This window comes from Leuresthes tenuis, unplaced genomic scaffold (genome assembly GCF_036924035.1).
Source record: "Leuresthes tenuis unplaced genomic scaffold, fLeuTen1.0.hap1 SCAF_7, whole genome shotgun sequence".
NCBI lineage: Eukaryota > Metazoa > Chordata > Actinopteri > Atheriniformes > Atherinopsidae > Leuresthes > Leuresthes tenuis.
In genome coordinates this window covers 16,601,998-16,621,581 of record NW_027325361.1, presented here as the reverse complement: position 1 = coordinate 16,621,581, position 19,584 = coordinate 16,601,998, and the positions used below count along the sequence as shown (strand labels likewise).

Genomic DNA, 19,584 nt, shown 5'->3' with positions numbered 1-19,584 from the left:
TTTTAGCTGCCCATGGCACTGCCCACATCTCTTCCAAATAGTTTTACAGACATCTTACTGACTTTGGCATTGGTAAAAGCAAGAAAATATTGAAAGTTAAGTTGAAATCATAGCGCTTGTTTGTGATTTCCACTCAGATTTATGTTTTCCCCAAACACTATTCAGCAGTAATGCTTTGATTCTCACCATACTAAAACAAAAGGTGGCTGAACTGATTTTTCTATATGATCTTCTCAAACATATCTTAATATGTACCATTACTTGTCAACAGAAAGAAACTGTAAGGCTTGTCTTTCTTTCTACCTTGACCTCTCTGCTTCTCAATATCTTCTTTTTCTCTTTCAAGCTGACAGTTCACTCTCATTTAGACCTCCATTATGCATTCCTGCCTTACTTTACAAGACACATTGACAACAGAACATGTACAGACTCTGTCTCTTCTCTCCCACCTCTGCCTCTCCTTTTCTTTGAACAATTGAAAGTGTCTTCCCCATTATTCAGGCCTTGCCTTTTATTCCACCTCCCAACTGATCTCTCACTCCCGCTCCTCATCTCTCTGAAGGAGTAAATGAAGGCAGAGGTCATACCTCCTCTCTTCCTCCCCTCCTGCTAAATTGGCTGCTGTAGCATCCGTAGATAGCTGCAGGCATTTAAGCCTCCTGCTCTAGAGAGCCAGCGAACAGACTTCCTGCTCATTTGTAGCATTTCTGTCTCTTCAACCAGAGGCTTGTTTACCCACAGAGAGCATGAGGGAAACCCTCATTATAAACCTTGCCAAAGTCATTGCAGTCACCACACCAATCTGCCAGCTTCAACAAATGTGCAGTTGTCATTTTATTTAAGTAAGGAGGTGCTAAAATTAAAGCGACATCTTCATATGCCCCTTTATAACTTCCACAGCCAAAAAAAATATAATTTCCCATGGAAAAACTACCCATCTTAACCAGTTATATCAAAGAAAACAGAACTCCAGAGCCACCTGTCTTTGTTTTATTTTGACTGGTGGTGACTGCAAAGGTGTAACTGTGTTTTTTTAGTGAGCTGCCATTTTCCCAAACACCCTCATTCTCTCCACTCCCCAAATCCCACCACAACCCTAACCTTGCAAAGTGAGTGTATGATGTTGACGGCGGGCTGTACGTCCCTCCCTCCCTGTGCTCCGCTCCATAGGGGTCGACAGAGACACAGTGGCGTCAGGCAGAGCTCCCACAGCTCCAGGGCTGGGCAGAGAAGGGATTGCTGACACAGCCAAAGATGGTAAGGAGACTACTGCTGCCGAATGGATGGCCCAGCCATTTTACACAACCATGAAGTAATATGATCTGATATTGTCCTGTGTTTACACAAAAACGTACTGGTTGGTGATGCTGCTGACTGAGACAGTTGGAATTGAAGCACAGACTGATGGATGGGGCCCTAGACGGAGGGCAGCGGGAGGAGTAGGTGCTGAGGCTGTGCAAACATGAGTGAAAAGCATCTTCAGTTGCTGATGTGTACATATATTTAAGGCTTTCAATAAAAAGTCTGCACTCATCTGTCTAGGATTTGTTTCTATTTCCATATACATGTTTATGCTTTAGTTTTCAGAGTTCATCCAACACAAATCTATTGCAGAGTTCCAACTGTGGGCATCTTTATTGCACATCTACTTCTGCAAAGACACTCAAAAACTTCCCCAAGCTGCTCACTGCTACCCTCCTTTTAATTACTCTTTATCTTCGATATTGAGCACTCAAGTACCCTTTAAAACTTTTAAGTAATAGGTCTCTCCCATGCACTTTCCTTTAAAACTTTAACTAAACTATAACTGCAGCCTCACTGTTTTACACAAATCAATTTTATGGTTCTGTAGATGCTAGTTTTAAGAATGATTTTAGAAATTTCATCTTACATCCTCCCACATTTATATTATATGGCTCAAGAAACTGCAAACTTTTAACATGTTTTACTTTTAACCACAAGCCTGTGCTGGCTCTTCAAAAGTTGAGTTATAACTCTCAATGCTAAGAGCCAAAAAGGGGCTATGTGTTGTATCCAGTCAGCAGGACATGTAGTGAGTTCTGTCCTCAGCGCCAGGCTACACAGCAGGAGAAAAGGGACAGCCAGAGTGTTCACAAACCAACATGAAGTGGACCGCTGAGCAGCACGAATGCTGGTGGGCAGGGACAAGGAGAGGAATATAATTGGCAACTGAGACTCGGCAGGTCCCTGTTAATTAGAGGCAGCCATTTTGGTGTAAAAACTCCTCAGAATACATCCCATGGAGTTGAAAGTCTCTCTGACAGAATGGAGCTCAGCAGGGAATGTAAACAGATTTAATAAGGCCCTCTCCAATCAGCTCTGTTATGGCTACAGTAGATGCTATTCTATCCTCCCTATTCGCTCTCCCCTCGTCTTTCTCAGTCTGTCTCGGTATCTCTGTTGTGGTGGAGCGGTGAGTGAGCAGGGAAGGATACTGTCAAAAGAACAATTTGCATGCAGCTCTCATCTTGAGAGCTTTTAGACATCTCCCTGTCTGTTTGTTTTCTGCTGTGGGCTTGAGCCATTGTTCTCTCTCTGTATGCGCGAGCCTTTGAGTGTGCGCTCGTCTACTCACTGCAGATGCCACAGACTGTGAATGAATGGATGTGTGCGCTTGCATGCGTGTTTAAGATGAGAAGAAGCAGATTCAAGACTCACATTTTTTCGGTGCTACGCCAAAACTCTAAAGTGGAGGGAAACAAGACAAGTTAGAATTGCAGCCTAAATTTTAAGGTAAAATCAGGAAAAAGATGGATGTTTTAACTCCATGTATGCTATCGTTTAACATTGCTCATATTGTTATTAGGGGAAGAAGATAATCACAGTTTGACACACTTAAATGAGTACCACAAGCTGTTTCATTGAAGGTTTTGCCTTTTTTAGGCTGGCTTGTTAATAACAAAACAAAAAAAATTATATTTTGGATCCGTTTTAAGTCACTTTACCTACCAGGGTCAGAATATTTATATCATATGTTATGTGCACATTTATGAAGTATCCCCAGTGATTGGCATATTCATGGTTATTTGGTAGCAACAAAGCTCTCTATTGTTCCATTTATCATCACATGTAGATAGATAAAAGTAGGGTGATTAAAGTCATGAAATACACACGTTGTAAAAGTCTAAATTTGTTCAACTATTTCCGGACTAACTGGGAAATTTTTAAATTCAGCTTTGAGCTATATTATTAGAACACCGGCCTGTTCTTTTGATAATCCAGAAATAGAGCGAAATAGGACTCGTGTGTCGTTTCTACTTTGCTAAAAACCAGCCCCGCTTCCAAGTGCAGCTTGTCTGCATGTACTTACGAATAGTTAAAAATAGACTGAAAGCTGAATGGTTGAACAGGAGAAAGGAGAGATATGAGCGACAAAATGAAAGATTTACCAATGTGATTAAATCAGATAAAATAATGTTTGGATCTTACTTTGGGTGTCATCTTGTTAGGTCATTTACGTGCTCAATATTAAAGGAAACTGCTCAAATGGACCGACAATTTTTTTCTTGATTCATTTTTCATGACTCTTCATGCATCACCGTCACCACTGCTACTAAAAGTAAAACAGTTCAGTACGTACAGGGACCACAGAATTTAATATCTTTCTGGTTAACAGGGTCTTCATTCTGTTTCTGGTTCATCACCCTCTCATCATATGAGGATGGAGATCAGTTGTTTCGACTCTTTCCCCTGGCAAAACGCTGATCCACCAACCCCGAACAACACATACATTCACACACTTGCACTAAACACGTCTCTCATTTCATCAAATAAATATTTGCTATGCAAATGTCTAAATGAGCTCCCTTTACATATTGATTTATCAATAGAATAAATTTCACTCAGAATCAGCATTTGCACAAAATAAACATCAGGGTGCTCTGGTGGAGAAGCAAAAGGCTTTCGACCTTCTCCGTCTCTCATTCCTTTTCACCTATTTTTCCACGGTTTTCTACACTGAGCTCATGGTTACTCTTTCAGCACTTTGTTCCCGAGATGCTCTTGAAAAGCGCACATAAAAAGGCAAACTTCCCACTGTCACAGCAGCAGCATCAGCAGTCAGTTGGTAGCTAAAGGGCTGCCCGTGTTGCTGTGTTCTCCCACAAACCTCAGCAGCTATCATGATACTATTGACAGAGGCCTTACTGTCGCCATGAATACTTTGCTGTTCATCCTCTCTGTGTCTGTTGTATTTCTAAATGTTTAGAAATGTTGAATGTATTGTGTACACTGTGTTCACTTTGTGTTTAGTTTAATTTAACAGTTCAGTTGGATCATGATTGCTCACAAGCTTAAGCTCTGCTATTTAAAGTAATCTCTAAGGACTACTCTCAGTACTTTTAAGATATTATAGGAATTAAATTAGTTAAATAGCTTTACTACCTTAATAAAGTAATTAACCCTATACATTGTAATGGCAGGATTTATAGGCAGGTCCATGATTACAGTTGTGTGGTGTGTTAAAATGCTTGTCTAACACATACTGTGTACATTTTTGGCCTTTTTGTTACACATATGACCAAGAAAACATTTGTTCCTCTTGGAAACACAACCTAATTATGAAGGCAGTAGTTTAAAACTAATGACTGGTAGCACTGACTTTTTAAGTAATTTGATTTGATTTAGTTAAACACAAAAACACATTATTGAATCTATAAAATTCTAATCAGATCAGCCCCAGATTACTTGCTAATGATTACTTCTGCCTATGGTTGTATGTGATGGAACCTGTTTTAGTTAAACTCCTGGTTTCTAGGACCTGGTGTTTTCCCAAAGTGAGGCGTCGCCATGCCACCATCAACAAAACTTTGGAAAAGCCTTTAGAAAAAAAATGTTTTGAATTGAGTCACCTCCAAGAGGCATAGATTTTGTAGAGCAGCCAGTCTCGGACAGCAAATTCAAAACAAGAGTAAAAGTTTTGAACAGCCCCAAAGTTTTCATTAGCATCAGTGCATTAGTTCATAATTGGATAGAAATTACTTATGTTTGACCTGCATGGTAGGCGTGCCAGGAAGAAGCCTTCGGTTTCTAAAACCAACATTAGACAGTAAGAAATGCCTCCCATTTGAAATAATGTATTCTAGACGGTTTAATGCAACCTCAGTGGAAGATTTTTACCCAAACTGTGAAGCACAGTTAAAATAATATAGTTTGGGATGTAAACTGTCATTGACTCGGCTATGATTTCTGCAAAGCATGCTTAAAAATAATGTGAGACCACTGGTTTAAAAGTTAAAAATGAACTGTCTACGAGATAATGATCCTCAGTGTAATAGAATATTCCACCAGTAATTGTTCAAAAAGAGGAAATGGAGGTTGTGATATATAAATATATAATGTTGTGGGGGAATTTGAAGTGTTAGCACAACTTTGCAAACTGCATAAAAGTTGTTGTTTCTGCTAAAGCAGACACCACTAGTCTCTCACAGCAGGTATGTGTTTTTTTTCCACAGAAAAATATTATATCTAGATATATTATGCCTAAAAATCCATTTTACACGTGACTGTACTCATCCATGTCAACAAGGTACTTCTAGGCAGCTTGGCACTACTAGGCATCTCAAAGAGGATCACATCTTTTCTTGTGCGAATTTGTTTTATAAGATTTAAAATGTGTGTTTTTGCAGTGTTTGGCAGTGACCTTTTAAAGGCCATATTGATCGACACTGTTGATGACCTAAAAACTAATGTTTTTTAGAAAAGTGATTCAAAAAACTGTTTTGTTTGCTTTAGAGAAGCTTTGCCTAATGAAGGCCATCTCTCTCTGTCTTCTTCCCTGCCCTCTCTGTCCACCGTGCCTCTCCTCGCCTCTACTTTTTCTTCCTCTTTGTCCATCTCCAGATCATCAGTAACATGGAGGCTCCAGTGACAAACGGCCCCAGCGGGGGAGGCAACACAGCTAACGGCCCAACCACCAACAACCGTGGCTGCCCCTCGCCCATGCAGACAGGCCCAACAAATGACGACAGCAAGACAAACCTCATTGTGAACTACCTGCCTCAGAACATGACCCAGGAGGAGTTCCGCAGCCTGTTCGGCAGCATCGGCGAGATTGAGTCCTGCAAACTGGTTCGCGATAAAATCACAGGTATGACATGGAGATTGTGGCTGTGTTCCAATTTTCCACTCATTCACTATATAGTGATTTTTCTCACTGTTTTTTTCCCCTCTGAGTTGCTCGGTCTAAATACTGAACATGTTAAGGCTATTAAGCTTGTAATGCAGTTCACAATTTGACAATACTTGGATGCGAGCAACCGTGGGCCCTCCGTGGTTCTAAAATAGTTAATAGTTATCTTCTGAAAGATTTTGTCGCCTTTTGTCTGTAATGTTAATTCATTATTAATATACTGGAGACTATTATATACATACAGCTGCTGTCAATTTTTGTCTGGCTGGATACAGTAAAAAGGTAAATAATTATTAGTGCTCATATACTACATATGTGTCATAAAGTTTTATGTTACTGTTGTGGAGAGAGACGTTACATAATTACAACATGTTCGCGACCTAAAATGACAACCTTCGACAGCCTGACCTCAGATTTGCTGTGAATCTGTCCTGCCAGATTTCTTGTTTATGAGACACGTAACTGTGAATGCACGGTACTTAATTGTATAGAGCCGATTAATTAAAGTAGTGTCAAAACTGCATCACGGTTTTGAGTACTGAGTCCTCTATGTAATGAATACTATAGAGTGAGCGAGTGAAAATATGGACAATTTGAACACAGCTTGTCTTACCCCGGGGTGTACTGTGTATTTCTTTGCTAATCATACATGTTAATACACCATATAATTTGAGATGAATTCAGTTAATCTTGAAGGCTATTATTAGCTACAATATTAATTGTTACAACCTACTCACAAGCGATTTCTCTGTAGGAAAATGTAAAACAGGGTGATTAGGTGTACTGAAGTCCACCTGAGCAGGGAAAGATTTTCTTTTGTATTTTGGCCAGTGTTGTTTATATTTCACAAGAACTAGTTCAAAGTTCAGCTGAAATAGATAAAAATTTAACTCGTTAATGTTCGTTCTTAACTAAGTTGACAGTCTCAAAAGGAACAAGTGCACATTCATTTCTTGCTTTTTTTATGACCTTCTCTGACTTGTCCCTGTTGCATGTTACATAGTGTCATGGAGTGCTTGGAAGTGTTGGAACGTGGGCAGCACAACCATCCAAGCAGATGCAAGCGCATCTGTGCTCTGATTGATTTTATTGCCAACCATTAAGATACTCAAAATCAGACAGCGATGACAAAAATGATTGGATTAACCGACATTTTGCACACTGACGAAAGCATTTTAGCCAATTGAGGCCCAGTGAGAAAAACGCTTCAGTCCCACAGTTAGCATCACACTAAAGGTATTTTGAACAAGTGAACAAGTGAAAAAAAAGTCACTTTGGAAACAAGCAGAAACATTATGTCTAAAAGAATAAAAAAGACCATCAGTGGTGTGACAAAAATCACCTCAGATTAAATCATACTTGGTGACAGCATACGACACAGGGGAGGACAGAGTTGTTGAGCACGTGTCTGTCTGCACCATGGACAAAACAAAGGAAGAACAAACATTACAGGTGCTCTCCCCCAGTTTTCTGTTTTCCAAAGTCACCTATGACATCCTTCAGATTCAGCTAGCAGGCCTCACTCTTTTTTCACTCCTCAATAGCTGTCTTCTGACACCTGTTCTATTACGCAACTTTTTGCCAGTTTCTATGTGATTTGCTGTGGGAATGTTGCTGCGTAATTCTGCACATCAGAAACTACACATTCTGTAATTCTCTTAATTTCAGTTGCTTTAGCTGTATATATATTGTCTTTTTTTTCCTATGACTGACATGGCATGTTCATTTTGGACAAAAATGTTGTTCAATACTACGAAAGAGAGCTTCACATTCGTCACTTAAAATCTTCCCGGTTCAGTTCAAAATTCACAGAAAATGTGCACGCCACTCACGAGCAGGCTCATTTTTATGCTTTCATGCACAACATTGATTCTGACAGTTTCATGGGCTTGATCCTAATGTGATCTCTTCTGAGGCTGAACTTGAGGCTGAGTCAGAATGGAAAATGCTTTCTTTTCACAATTGTAAATTATCAACAAGGCACATATTTGAACATTTCTCAAGTTTTCATTGACTTTGTGTACTCTTTTTTCATATTTGTTTTTACTGTCAAAAAGCTGGAGCTAAAGTAGTAATTGTTAAGAAAAACAGGCATTTCAAAGCAAACAGTCTACATCTCTCATCACACACTGTGAGATCAAAGGTAGGTGAAGAGCGGCATTCATGTCATATGCTGTGCACTGAATTTGCAGACACACGTGTAAGGATTTAATATGACACGAACTGTTCAGACTTTGACAAAAGCCTTACAGTTCGGCATCATTCCAGACTATCCAAAAGTTTTGAGAGGATTTGCTGTACGCGGTGTCTGCTTGGAGAGATCCGTCTTTGCCCTCTGTGTGCGTTCAAGCGTGGCGACTCAGCAATGCAGCAAAGTGCCACATGTTCTCCAGAGGTGTTTAAATTAAGCAGCACTTTGCGGTGCTAATCACGGCTGTAATCTGGGCGTAGTGGCTGTGTGGGTGGCCATGCAGCAGATGGATCAGGGGGGTTGGGGAGGTGCAGCTCTGTGATAATGCTCCATAATGGCTTTCATTTTAGATCCTACTTACTGACACTCTTCTCCTGATAATCTCATTAAAGAGCACCAGGCAGACAGACAGGCAGTTGAGATCGCCAAGCCAGTGTGGGATAGCAGGCGGTCAGGCTCAGGGAAGAGTGTAAACACATACATACACAGATACATATGTAAGCACGATCATCGAATTTGATTCTCTCTGCAACTAAAAAGCCCATAGAAATGACCATTTGACTGTTAACCAGAGATGGCCGCTGGCCCAGCCTTTGCAGCCTCCCTCCACGTTCTTTCTCTTTGAAGTTTATTTCTGCTGCTCTGTGATTCCTCTTTAGGACCATCTTCCTCTTCTGCTGTAATGGGCCACAAAATGGAGCCAGAGAGTCAGATACACCAGGATAATGGTGGATGGTGTGTACAAAAATAGCACCGGTATACCACATGCTATGATCATCACTATCACCATGCCCTCTCTTCACCTGATTTCCCCCTTAAGTATAGTTGGCCAAACAGCAGAGAGGAACCAAGGCAGCAACAGATATTTGGAGAGAGTTTTAAAATGAACAGAATTGCTGTAAACCTGCTCAGGCCCTAAATGGGGATTGGAAGTTGTAGAATTCTTTGTATGTTGCCTTTCTAACCATTTAGGATACTTCTCTGCACTACAAGGTCTGTCTGATGACTTAGCGTCAGCGCAAAAAGTTATAAATATATCCTCCCTCCATTTTCCCCTGCAGTGCCTCTTTTGCTCTCCCATGGGTGCAATTTTCCTGTGCAAACTTTCAGGCTAACAAAGCACAGATTTCCTCCAGCAGGTAATGCCAAGTGGCTTCATGCTCTCTAACAGTCATCTGAATCATTAGCTGACTAAGCCAGGTTTGTAGGGAAGGTGGAAAAAGAGGAGAATTCACTTTTTCAAGGCTGATAAATACAACTCTGCTCTACCTTGTCTTTTGTAAATATCTTGAAATTGTTGGGAGGAAGATCATCTTCTTACATGTTGAGATTTTAATCAAGAGTTACTTAGGATTTATGGAAGAGAAGATTATTTTGGCTCTGTTGAAATTTCAAAGCGTTATGGGATTCTGTAAGATTTTATTCACTCTGATGCTCTGATTTTATTCACTCTTTTTCCTTACTCTGTAAGAAAAATGAGAGTAGGGATATATGAATTTGGAAATGTATTCATAAATGCACTTGTAGTGATAGTATTTTCAATATTTTATCTTTACAAGACTGAAATATTCCTCAAATGACTTCACTGTCTGTTTCATGCTCTATCGGCTGTATGTTATCAAGTGCAAACAAATGCACTTGAAGCAAACATTCATAAGCATTTGTTTGCTTGCATCTCTCTTTCCCACCAGTGTTTGCATATTGACTAACGTGCTGACAATGTGTGAGCACTTAAACCTCTCAGAGGTATGCAAGACTGACAGGTCCCCGGCATCCTAGCCGCTTCCTGCGGACTTGCTCCTGTCAGCTCCTATGACGACAGGATGGCGTGAGACTCAGGCGAGTGCGGGCAGGCGTGGACACTTCAGCTCCGTCTGTCACCTTAGCTGACTTCAGCTGGTAGAAAAGCCACCTCTGGGTGTCTTTCTTGCTCCCCACATGCCTGCCTGCTCGCTACCTTCTTGCCTGCTTGCACCACTACCTCTGCCTGGTGCTCTCTCAACACACCGGAGAGATGCAGGTTAATTTATTATTTAAAGCTAGCTTACATGCACATCACTGCAACTCACACCTACACACAAGCCCTGGGCTTCCACCTGTGAAATTCTTGTCTTCCTCTGTAGAATTGAAAAACAGATTTCCTATGAGTTTTCTTGTCTCAATTAAGTGTGTATTCTGTTATAGCTTGCTAATCTCTTCTCTTAATTTTATATGTCAAAAAAAGCTTACATCACAGCCACAATGAGACTCCCTAAGCTATAAATATGACCACTTACATCACCTTGTGTTCGTGTTTTTTTCTGTCGCTTTTGAAATGGAAGGAAAAGTTAACTTAAGGGGAAAAAATGAGTCTGAGAGCTCAGTTTGAATGTCTTCTTTAGAAATCAGTAAAATCACACAAGGCTTTTCTGAGAGCCAGGAGAAACCTATGTGGGCCTTGCAATATTCTGAATCAGCACTCCTGAACATCTATATAAGTCCATGCAAACAGAAATGGAAATTGACTGATCCTTGTCAGTAAGTCATTTCACGGGATCATTATTCTGCATCAGCAGCATTTTTTTTTGCTGGAGAATTGAATGCATTTGTTTTCATAATGATATGGAGAAGAAAATAGCTTTTCATGCTGAAACAACAATTGATTGCATTTGGGAGGGGTTGAATTTTACAGTCAACCCCTTTTTGCATTCCCATATTGTGTTGTTTCAAACAATAGCCAAAACCTCAGTCTCATTACACTATTGAGCTGGATCAGATATTTACTTGTTCATTGAAAAAAATGTCGATAGCCCCTTTCTGGCTGCTTGTGTAATAGCATTTTCAAGGCTTTAGCATCCAACTCACTCAGCATTAAAGCAACACAAGAAAAGTTTTTAACCTTAAAACCGTGTGGTTCTGACTCATTTCGAAGTATACAAACCTTTATTATGCTCATTCCCGGGCCTGAATCTATCCTGGAGCGCCTGAAGGCTGAGTTACTATACTTCAGAACTTTGGTTTTCTGCCTGACAACGTTTTGATTTGCAGTTTTTTGTCCGGCAACCACCAATTAGACAAAAATAGACACTGTTATAATCAAAAATTTTGTAAAAAAACTGTCAAAAAGTGGCAGATGCAGCAACGAGACATAAGATAACACTATGAGAGGAAGTGAAGAAGAGATAAAGCATGCAAGCAAGACACAGGACGAAAAACAAACATGAGATTAGATTTTACTGCTGGAGAGAGCTCAGAGGGAAAAAAACAGGATGACAGACAGATGCAGACTTAGTTTTTTGTTGCTATTAGTAAATAATATCTGATTAGCTCTCTTGTTCTGTCACATTTGCTTTGCTTTTCTGTCAGAAAAGTTGTCGACATGCAGGTTTATAATCATGAAATAATATGATAATTTCTCAGCTCTGTGTAGGCTGTAAATCAGAGGAGATTGAAGCTGCTTTTAATTCCTATAATAAAAGTAAAGATGTTTATGTACTCCATTTACTTTTGCACTCTGTGTCATGATTAATAGGAAATACACAACATTACAACAGCAACATGTCTGTCCATGTTATGTTATTCATCAGAGGTTGAAATGTAAGTTATAACCTTATTATCATATCTGCCTTACAAAGTCTTGGAAGTTTACAGCTTATTGAAATGTTCTTTGCAGCCAGTCTTTTTGTCTTCTTGTGACAAAAAGACAAAAATCTGTCACACACTGTCTATCATAGTATATAAAAATGTGCCCTACTCTTGACATTTTTTTGTAGCTTCTATAGGTGTTTTCTTGTCACCTTCTAAAGCAAGGCAACAAATTCATGTGCATAGCTGTGCATGGACAGGGTTCAGAGGGAGTTTTGTTTTTATGGCACTGTAACTGTAGGGGGAGCAACGTTCTCTAATGATCCTTTAAATCCTCAAGCTCACCTTTTAATAATGTGGACTGCTTTTCTTATGTTTATACAGCTAAAGCAATTCTTACTTCTAAAACAAGACATCATCCCAAAGCACACAGATTGAAGTCTTTTGAGCACACCGCTGTAGTCATCCTCCATGTGTTGGTTTAATGCCTGGAATCTGGGAGACTGATGCAAATCATAGTGACAATGTAGCAAGCCAAGCAGATGTTGGCTATGAAAAATTGATGGACTGTGATGTCAGATGTGGAGTAGTTCAAGCTGGAACACCTCTGACAGATAATAGATTCAATACTCTATGAAATCGTGCTGTTAAGCAAGTTTTTACTTGAGGACCAATACACAGTTTTCTATATAATGTACTATAGTTTAAAAGAAATACCTGGATTTAGGTGATCTTGGTTTTTGCTGAATATGCACACGGAAGCCTTCCATTAGTTTATTTCTCATTCAGTTTCTGTTATGGAACACCAAGTCTGCCCAATTAATCGCCAAAAAAGATGTGGATAGCCATGATCTGTAAGCTAAGTTGGGTGGTGCTTTCCTCCGGCACAAGGTCTGCTAGTCTAACAAGAAGCAAATCAAATATTCACCACATCAGGCACAGTCTACTCAGATCTCTTTTAGGCAAATGAAATATTTATTGACAGCACGCTCGGAAGAAAAGCTGATTCTTTTCATACTTCATAATGCAAGCACAGTTATTTTCACACATCACTATAATGATGGGAACAAAACTTTCGATCATTGCTCAGTTTGTCTTATGATGACAGACATTTACAACTTCGAAAATACCCACATGTATTATTGTTTTGTGTGATGATAAATCAGTAAATTCTGAAATCCTTTCTGAAATCTCGCTGTATGAGATTTGGTGTGGTGTTCACATAGAGACTGCATTTATCTAAACCTAAAATGGGCTGAAGGCTGAAGGTAGCAGATTTGACATCTCCAAAGCCAGGTATTAGGAGAGCTGCCAGGCTCAGAGGTGCATACACAAGCAGGCAGATACACATTAAAGTTTAAGACTCCCAGGTCCTGAGAATATCCTGTCCCTTTCTCTTAGTATTTTCTCTCGTTTGATTTTCTCTCCTTCGTTGCTTAGGTCCCAGAACTGGCTATCCTGAGCTTGCTTGGCTGCACCGGTCCTCTCATGACCCTCATGTCAGACAGCCTCTGTCCCTTCTCATTTCACTCTGAGTGGCCTTTACAAAAAACACAGGGGCTTGTGACTGTCCCCTGTGCCAGCCTAAGATCCAGAGGCTGAGTGTGCCTCCAGGCTGGCTCCTCACCCTCCAACCTTCCACTCTTGAATGCGGTTTACCAAGGCAGGCGGGGAGAGCCAGACGGTGGGATAGGGGCATGGGAAGGGGAGAGACGGGTTTTCACTCTGAGGGGTTGCACTCTTACAAGGGGTCCAAGCCGATTCAGCGCGGCGGGTTCCACAATCCTGACATAACAGGGTTAACCATAACTCAAAGGGGGTTTCTCCTTCTGTCAGCTTGCCTCCTGTTCCTCAGAGACATCACTAACTAACAAGCCCACACACTGCGGGCTGCAGTCCACTGGCCCCAAGGCGCAGGGAGCCACCATGAGGGGGTGGTTTATGTGTGTGCATTTGTCCCCAAGCCCCTACGTGGGAAAGTGCGTGTGTGTGTGTGTTGGTGGAAGCAGGGCCTTGGGAACTGAGAGTGGGAGCCTCCTGACTGCAACAGTGGCTGCTACCTTGGCAACCCAGGAGGGAAAGATGTGTTGAATGAGTGAGTGGGAGAGGGATCTACAGTACTGTAGATACATGTGTGTGGGGGGATGTAGCTCTGTTTATGAATTTAGTTATTCAAATGGGCTCAATACATGCCACACGATATGCTCTTACTGTACTGTTTGTATTTAAGTCACTGTAGTCTTTAGTTCTTTGTGTTTATCTTTTTACAAACCCTCTCCCCGTTTTGCATGGGGTGAGAGTCTTTGAGGTAAGTAAAGTGAAGTTTGACATGAATCCGATGACAGGGCACCTTTTCACACATTGAGGGGCACCAGTCGATTAAAAATAGCACTTGTTCAAGTTGCTGCAGCAGCATGGAGCAATAAATCAGAAGATCTGAGAGGATGGAATCGGTGAATGTGATGCATTATGTTGGCAAATTCAAATGTTTTTTTCCCTAATCCTAAAATGACACTAAATTTTATATTGAGGATATGGTTTCAGGGGAGAGGCAGCTTGTCCTCTCATTGTGGTTTAGCATCGCTTGCTAATAGTTCTGATGATCGCCACATACAGCAGCTCCCACTCACCAGTTTTTATTTACGTGTCCTCCAATGACTCCTGAATGACAGAAATACTTGGCTGCTGACGGCATGTCGGGTAGCAATAGGAAATGGAAATAGATAGGTCGCTTTTTATATATAAAATTTTTATCAGATTCTTTTATTTATTTTGTTAGATTGCTTCAAATTCGTGCTGGGATTTTTTTTTCTCTTTGGGCAGTATGTGCTGTACAGATTTCTTATTTTTATGGAAATATAAAAACTACACAGAAACAGCAGATAAAATAGTGAGTCATTTTGAATAGAAATTAAATAAGATGGCACTACAAATTGCTTCTGCTGCAACACTATAATACCTGTTTTGACAACAGTGTCAGCAGTTCAAATGAACTTTTTGATTAATAGCAACACAATTGCGAAGAATATTAGGAGGAAGGAACATTGGGAACAACAGATTACAGCAAGGTAGACAGTAAAATAGAATGTTCCTCCAGCTATGCGTTTCATTTGGTAGCTAACGCTTTAGATCAAAGAGTATAGTGTGTTATGTGTGCCCTGCCTGATGATGGCAGGAGATGAAGATGCTTTCATGTCTGCAGTACAGGGCTCTTAGTCACATAATACAACAAAAGGCACAAAATAATGACAGGCAATAAGCACTGGAGTGTCTTATTTGTGTATCTTACAGCATACGATTGTGTACCATACTGTGCACCTCGCAGTGTCATATGAATGTTTTTATGTAACTTGACTGCAGACCCGTAAATACAGCATTGTCATGCATACATCTGCTTTGTTTTTGTTTGTGCCCAACATAAATATCTATGTAATCTCGCAGAGGTATGTTAGTGTCAATGTATTCTTTCATCCTCTTACACATATGTGTGTGTGCGCACGTAGAAGGGAGAAAGGAAAGATGAAATTACATATTGGTGCCAGCAGGTAGGACACCAGCTCGAGGTACACTCATTTTCTCATCTCACACATTGGGCAACCTGCTGCTCCTCGGGAAACAAATAATGGCTTAGTCATAACTCCTCGCCAACACACCAAAGAGCGACTCACTTGAAATAGCTGTGATTTTACCACTGAAAAACATGCCTACCTCCCTATACAATTTATGTCCGATTGCACAAAAGGTATACCAAAAGAGTGGAGGTGGGTTTAAATTAGCACCCACCTTTTCACTCCCCCACCTCTTGTGGTTAGTCCTTTAGGAAAGGTGGACATGTGGAATTCTATGATAAAGCGCCGCAACGGTAGCGGTTATGTGGTAAATGCATATCATTATCAGCCTACATTCTTAGATTATATACTTCACCTGTTCCATTTGAGGACCTCTGTCATTATTAGATTTACATAATGTTTTTATTTAGAACCCACTTTTTATTGCCACCAAATATTTGCGTTCGTTGACAGGGCTGCTGTAGAACTTCCTTGAGAGACACCCTCGAAGCAGCTGACAAATCAAAAGAGGGGAATAACTTTGTGAATGTGTGAAATGCGTTAATGTTTTTACTTAGCTAATTGATCAGCACAAAACTTATTTTTCTGTTAGCTGCAACCCCATCAGAGGCTATTTATAAAGCTCTTTTAATAGGCTCTCCACATTGACTAAGATACAGTGCTTGATTTTTCTGTGATTGTCAGTGCGCAGTCTGTCTCTATAAGGTTCTTATATTTTTGCCAGGCTTACTGCTTTACTGCTTTCTTTAAAGATTAAATAATACAGTCTGATAAAGTTAGATTGTAGGTCTGCTTAAGGCCTGCTTTACAGTTTCCTTTAGAATAACTTTTAGTTGTCCAGCAGGTTTTCTTTAACTTATGTTCAATTTTAGCAGCTGTGATATTATTTTTTAGCAGTAAAACAACTTTTGATGAGGGTTACAATTAAAGAGGATTTTTTCAGAAAAAGATTTTGCTTCTCTGCTCTTCTTATAATCTAGCTATTTTAAAGGGATGTAGCCTACCTTTCATTCCAGTAAGATAGCATGCTAAGTTAAGTGGTACTGAGCCACTTTAAACCGCATCACCGTTGTGCTTAACCGTGGTGTGTTGGAACTGGAACTGTGCTGTGATGATGTGATTCAAATTCAAACAGCATGCAGGGCTTGCAAGGGAGTATTGAGGAAGAGTCAGGAGGTGCTGTGATAGGCTGAAGCCAACCGCACTGCCGGTTGTATCTGCATATGTAGAGTGTAAGTTACAGACTTGGAACTACTTACGGCATTGCCTTAACGTGTGTGATTGTGTTTGTATACAGTACATATGACAAAAGTTTTAAAAAGTCTTCGTCTTTTCAGTTCTTGCATCTGCAACAACACTCTCACTGCCCTGCTGGGAAGATATACCTTAGCCTACCGCTTGTGCTGGTCCATTTGTGCCACTGTGATTGAGCGGTTGTGTTTACATGCATGTGTGTACATCTGCCAGTGTGGTGCGTTGGTGTGGCATCTCCCACCCATCTGTGGCAGTCTGCCGATAGCTCCCTGCTGTTAGCTGCTCTGCAACAGGCCGGAGATGGTGGGTGGAATCCCCTCCTGTAGCTTCTCTTATGCTGTAGGCAGATGTCTCCCTCCATCTACCCTCATCTTCTGCTCACCTAGGGAATGACGCCAGCCAGCGAGTCCCACTCTCAGCCTCTTCCTTCCAGCCCTAGAGGCTGTTAGACTTGCCAAAGAAGGAGTGAAGATATGAGTGGGGTCTCAAAAATATGCAAATATGAGCCTAGGATCCCCATGTATAGAACATACACATCCAATTAAAGTGCACATTCACAAATTATAATTTACATACAGCAGCTGATGGGTACCACATTCATCAGAGCTGTAATCAAATTAAATACAGTTTTATGTTTGTTTTGAGACTGTAATTCTATGGTGATTCACATGTGTGTCCTCACACACACACACACACACACACACACACACACACACACACACAAATACTTAGGCAGACCCTACACTATAACTGCCCCTTAAACATGAACAGTGTCCACGGTTGCCAGTTTAGCCTCATTTAGCTGACTGGATAGCTCCATGTTTGATGAGTGTGTCAGTAGCAATAAGCACTGGTCCATCTTGGTGCCCATGCATGAGTGCTCTTGCCAGAGCCTTCTCTTGGCCGTGCTTGTTGAACCACATATTTCTTGTTGAAGATGAGGAAGGGGATGAGGAAGGTCCTGGGAAAGTGGGAAGTATGAATTAGAGAAGTAGAAAATGCGTTAGAGGAGCATTACAAATACCAGGCACTCAGCTGTGCTCATCTGGAATTAAATTGAATAGATGAACAGAACAGTTACCATTAGGAACACTGCTAGGTTATTTGTAATGCTGTTTACGGACCATTTTGCTTTATTGGCAAGCTAATGTTAAATTCAAGTTTTAATTTATTCAGTAAAATACTTTTGCTACATGTTCTCTGCCTCTTCATTATTCAGTCTCTTGTGTGTGTTGGTGTACTATTTAATAAAAAAAAGGAGCCACAAAATTAGCTTTAAGAGTTATTTTTAACTGCCAAACTTAACACCTGATGTCAGTTGAGAGTCAGAGAGGAAGAGAAGAGTAAGGAGAGAATGGCTTGTTATAAATAGCAGTAGTCTCTCCGGGATGGCAGGTTTTTAATTAACAATAGAGTGCCTGATAATCCACTGTTAATCCAGAGGAGAAGAGGGAGGAGAAAAGAGAAGAAGCAAAAATTATCAGCTGTTTGATGTTAGGACGACAAGTCCCCTCCTGGCTCTTCCCCTGCTTGCTTCTGAGCTGCTCTGTGTTGGGATATCCATAGCCCAAATGTATTTATTTTGTGAAACAGCCACTCTCCATATTTTGTGATTCACTTTGTCTCTGACTAACCGCTGTCTGCTCTCATTAGCGTGAATATTTGTATGCTGCTCTTCTAAAACTGCCTGAAATTCTTTGTGCTTGTGTGTGGCAGTAGAGGATAGGGGCTGTTTGTTGACAGAAGGCCCTGATGGCTGGGGGCGTCCGCTTAAAGTCCTAAGCCTGTTGAAAGGTTTGATCCACTGGGGAAACACTGGGAGATGTCAGGCCTGCTTCACTCTCATAGGGAATCTGCTATCTAAAGCACTCTGAGCTTAGAAGGCAATGGGGGTGGTATTTTTTTTTTCTTTTCATTCGCAGCTGCTAAGAAATTAACGAATATGTTGTTTGTACCTGTTATAACATTTCCTGTGAGTTACAGTTCGCAACAACAAAGAAAGCTTCGCTTGACACCTGGTTGACAAAAATCCCCCAACACAGCATAAAACTAACAAATAAAATCCATGTGTCAGTCCGATTGATACTTTTTAAAATGCATGTAAACATGTTAGTTTGACTGAAACTGTAAGAAACTGAGTTTGTCAAACCCTGATTAACACATCCTTCACTCAACTAAAATCAGTTGGTTCTAGGCGCCCTTTTGTCTTTTTTGTGAAAACAGTAGATTGTAACTGTATATTAATACAGCCAAATTGATAAGTTGATATCATTCACAAATCTTTCAGCCCATTAAGGCTATCCTGTTTTTATAGCTGTGGCATCATTCAAGTGACATAAAGACAACGTCTGCACAGTGAATTTGTCTATATGAAGCAGCGGAATGTCGCCGAATGTGTCGGCGTCAGACAAACTTCAGTGAATATACTTTGGAGTAAGGACTATATTTTAGGGGGCACACTAGATCAAACAAATGTCATAAAGTCATTAGTGAGTGGTTGAGATTTCCCACAGACTGTCTACAATTTGTGAGTAAATATATAAGAGTTGAATTATCAGTCAAGGTGAAATTTGTTACTATCTCAAGTTCAGTATCATACTAAATGAAAAGAATACTGAATAAAAGTAACACTTTCAAATCGTTTTTCTTTCTTTCTTGCATTTCAGGGCAGAGTCTGGGCTACGGCTTTGTCAACTACATCGACCCAAAGGATGCAGAGAAAGCCATCAACACGTTAAATGGACTCAGACTTCAGACCAAAACAATCAAGGTAATCAACACCATATTCATTTCTACACACATCAAATAAATAGCTGGAAATCAGAAAACAGTCACTGCAAAAAGAAATAAAAAAT

At 40.5% G+C, this 19,584-nt stretch overlaps 1 protein-coding gene across 5 annotated transcripts in view; it reads left to right on the top strand.

Annotated features, from left to right (window-relative positions):
- elavl4 (ELAV like neuron-specific RNA binding protein 4) overlaps positions 1-19,584 on the top strand; it is a 72,213-nt gene that overhangs the window by 26,788 nt on the left and 25,841 nt on the right. For all 5 annotated transcript variants that reach the window (XM_072389560.1, XM_072389559.1, XM_072389561.1 and 2 more), the window contains 3 exons: positions 1,171-1,257; positions 5,863-6,109; positions 19,396-19,499. In XM_072389560.1, coding sequence (XP_072245661.1) covers positions 1,171-1,257; positions 5,863-6,109; positions 19,396-19,499 — 438 coding nt within the window. The remainder of the gene's footprint in view (positions 1-1,170; positions 1,258-5,862; positions 6,110-19,395; positions 19,500-19,584) is intronic.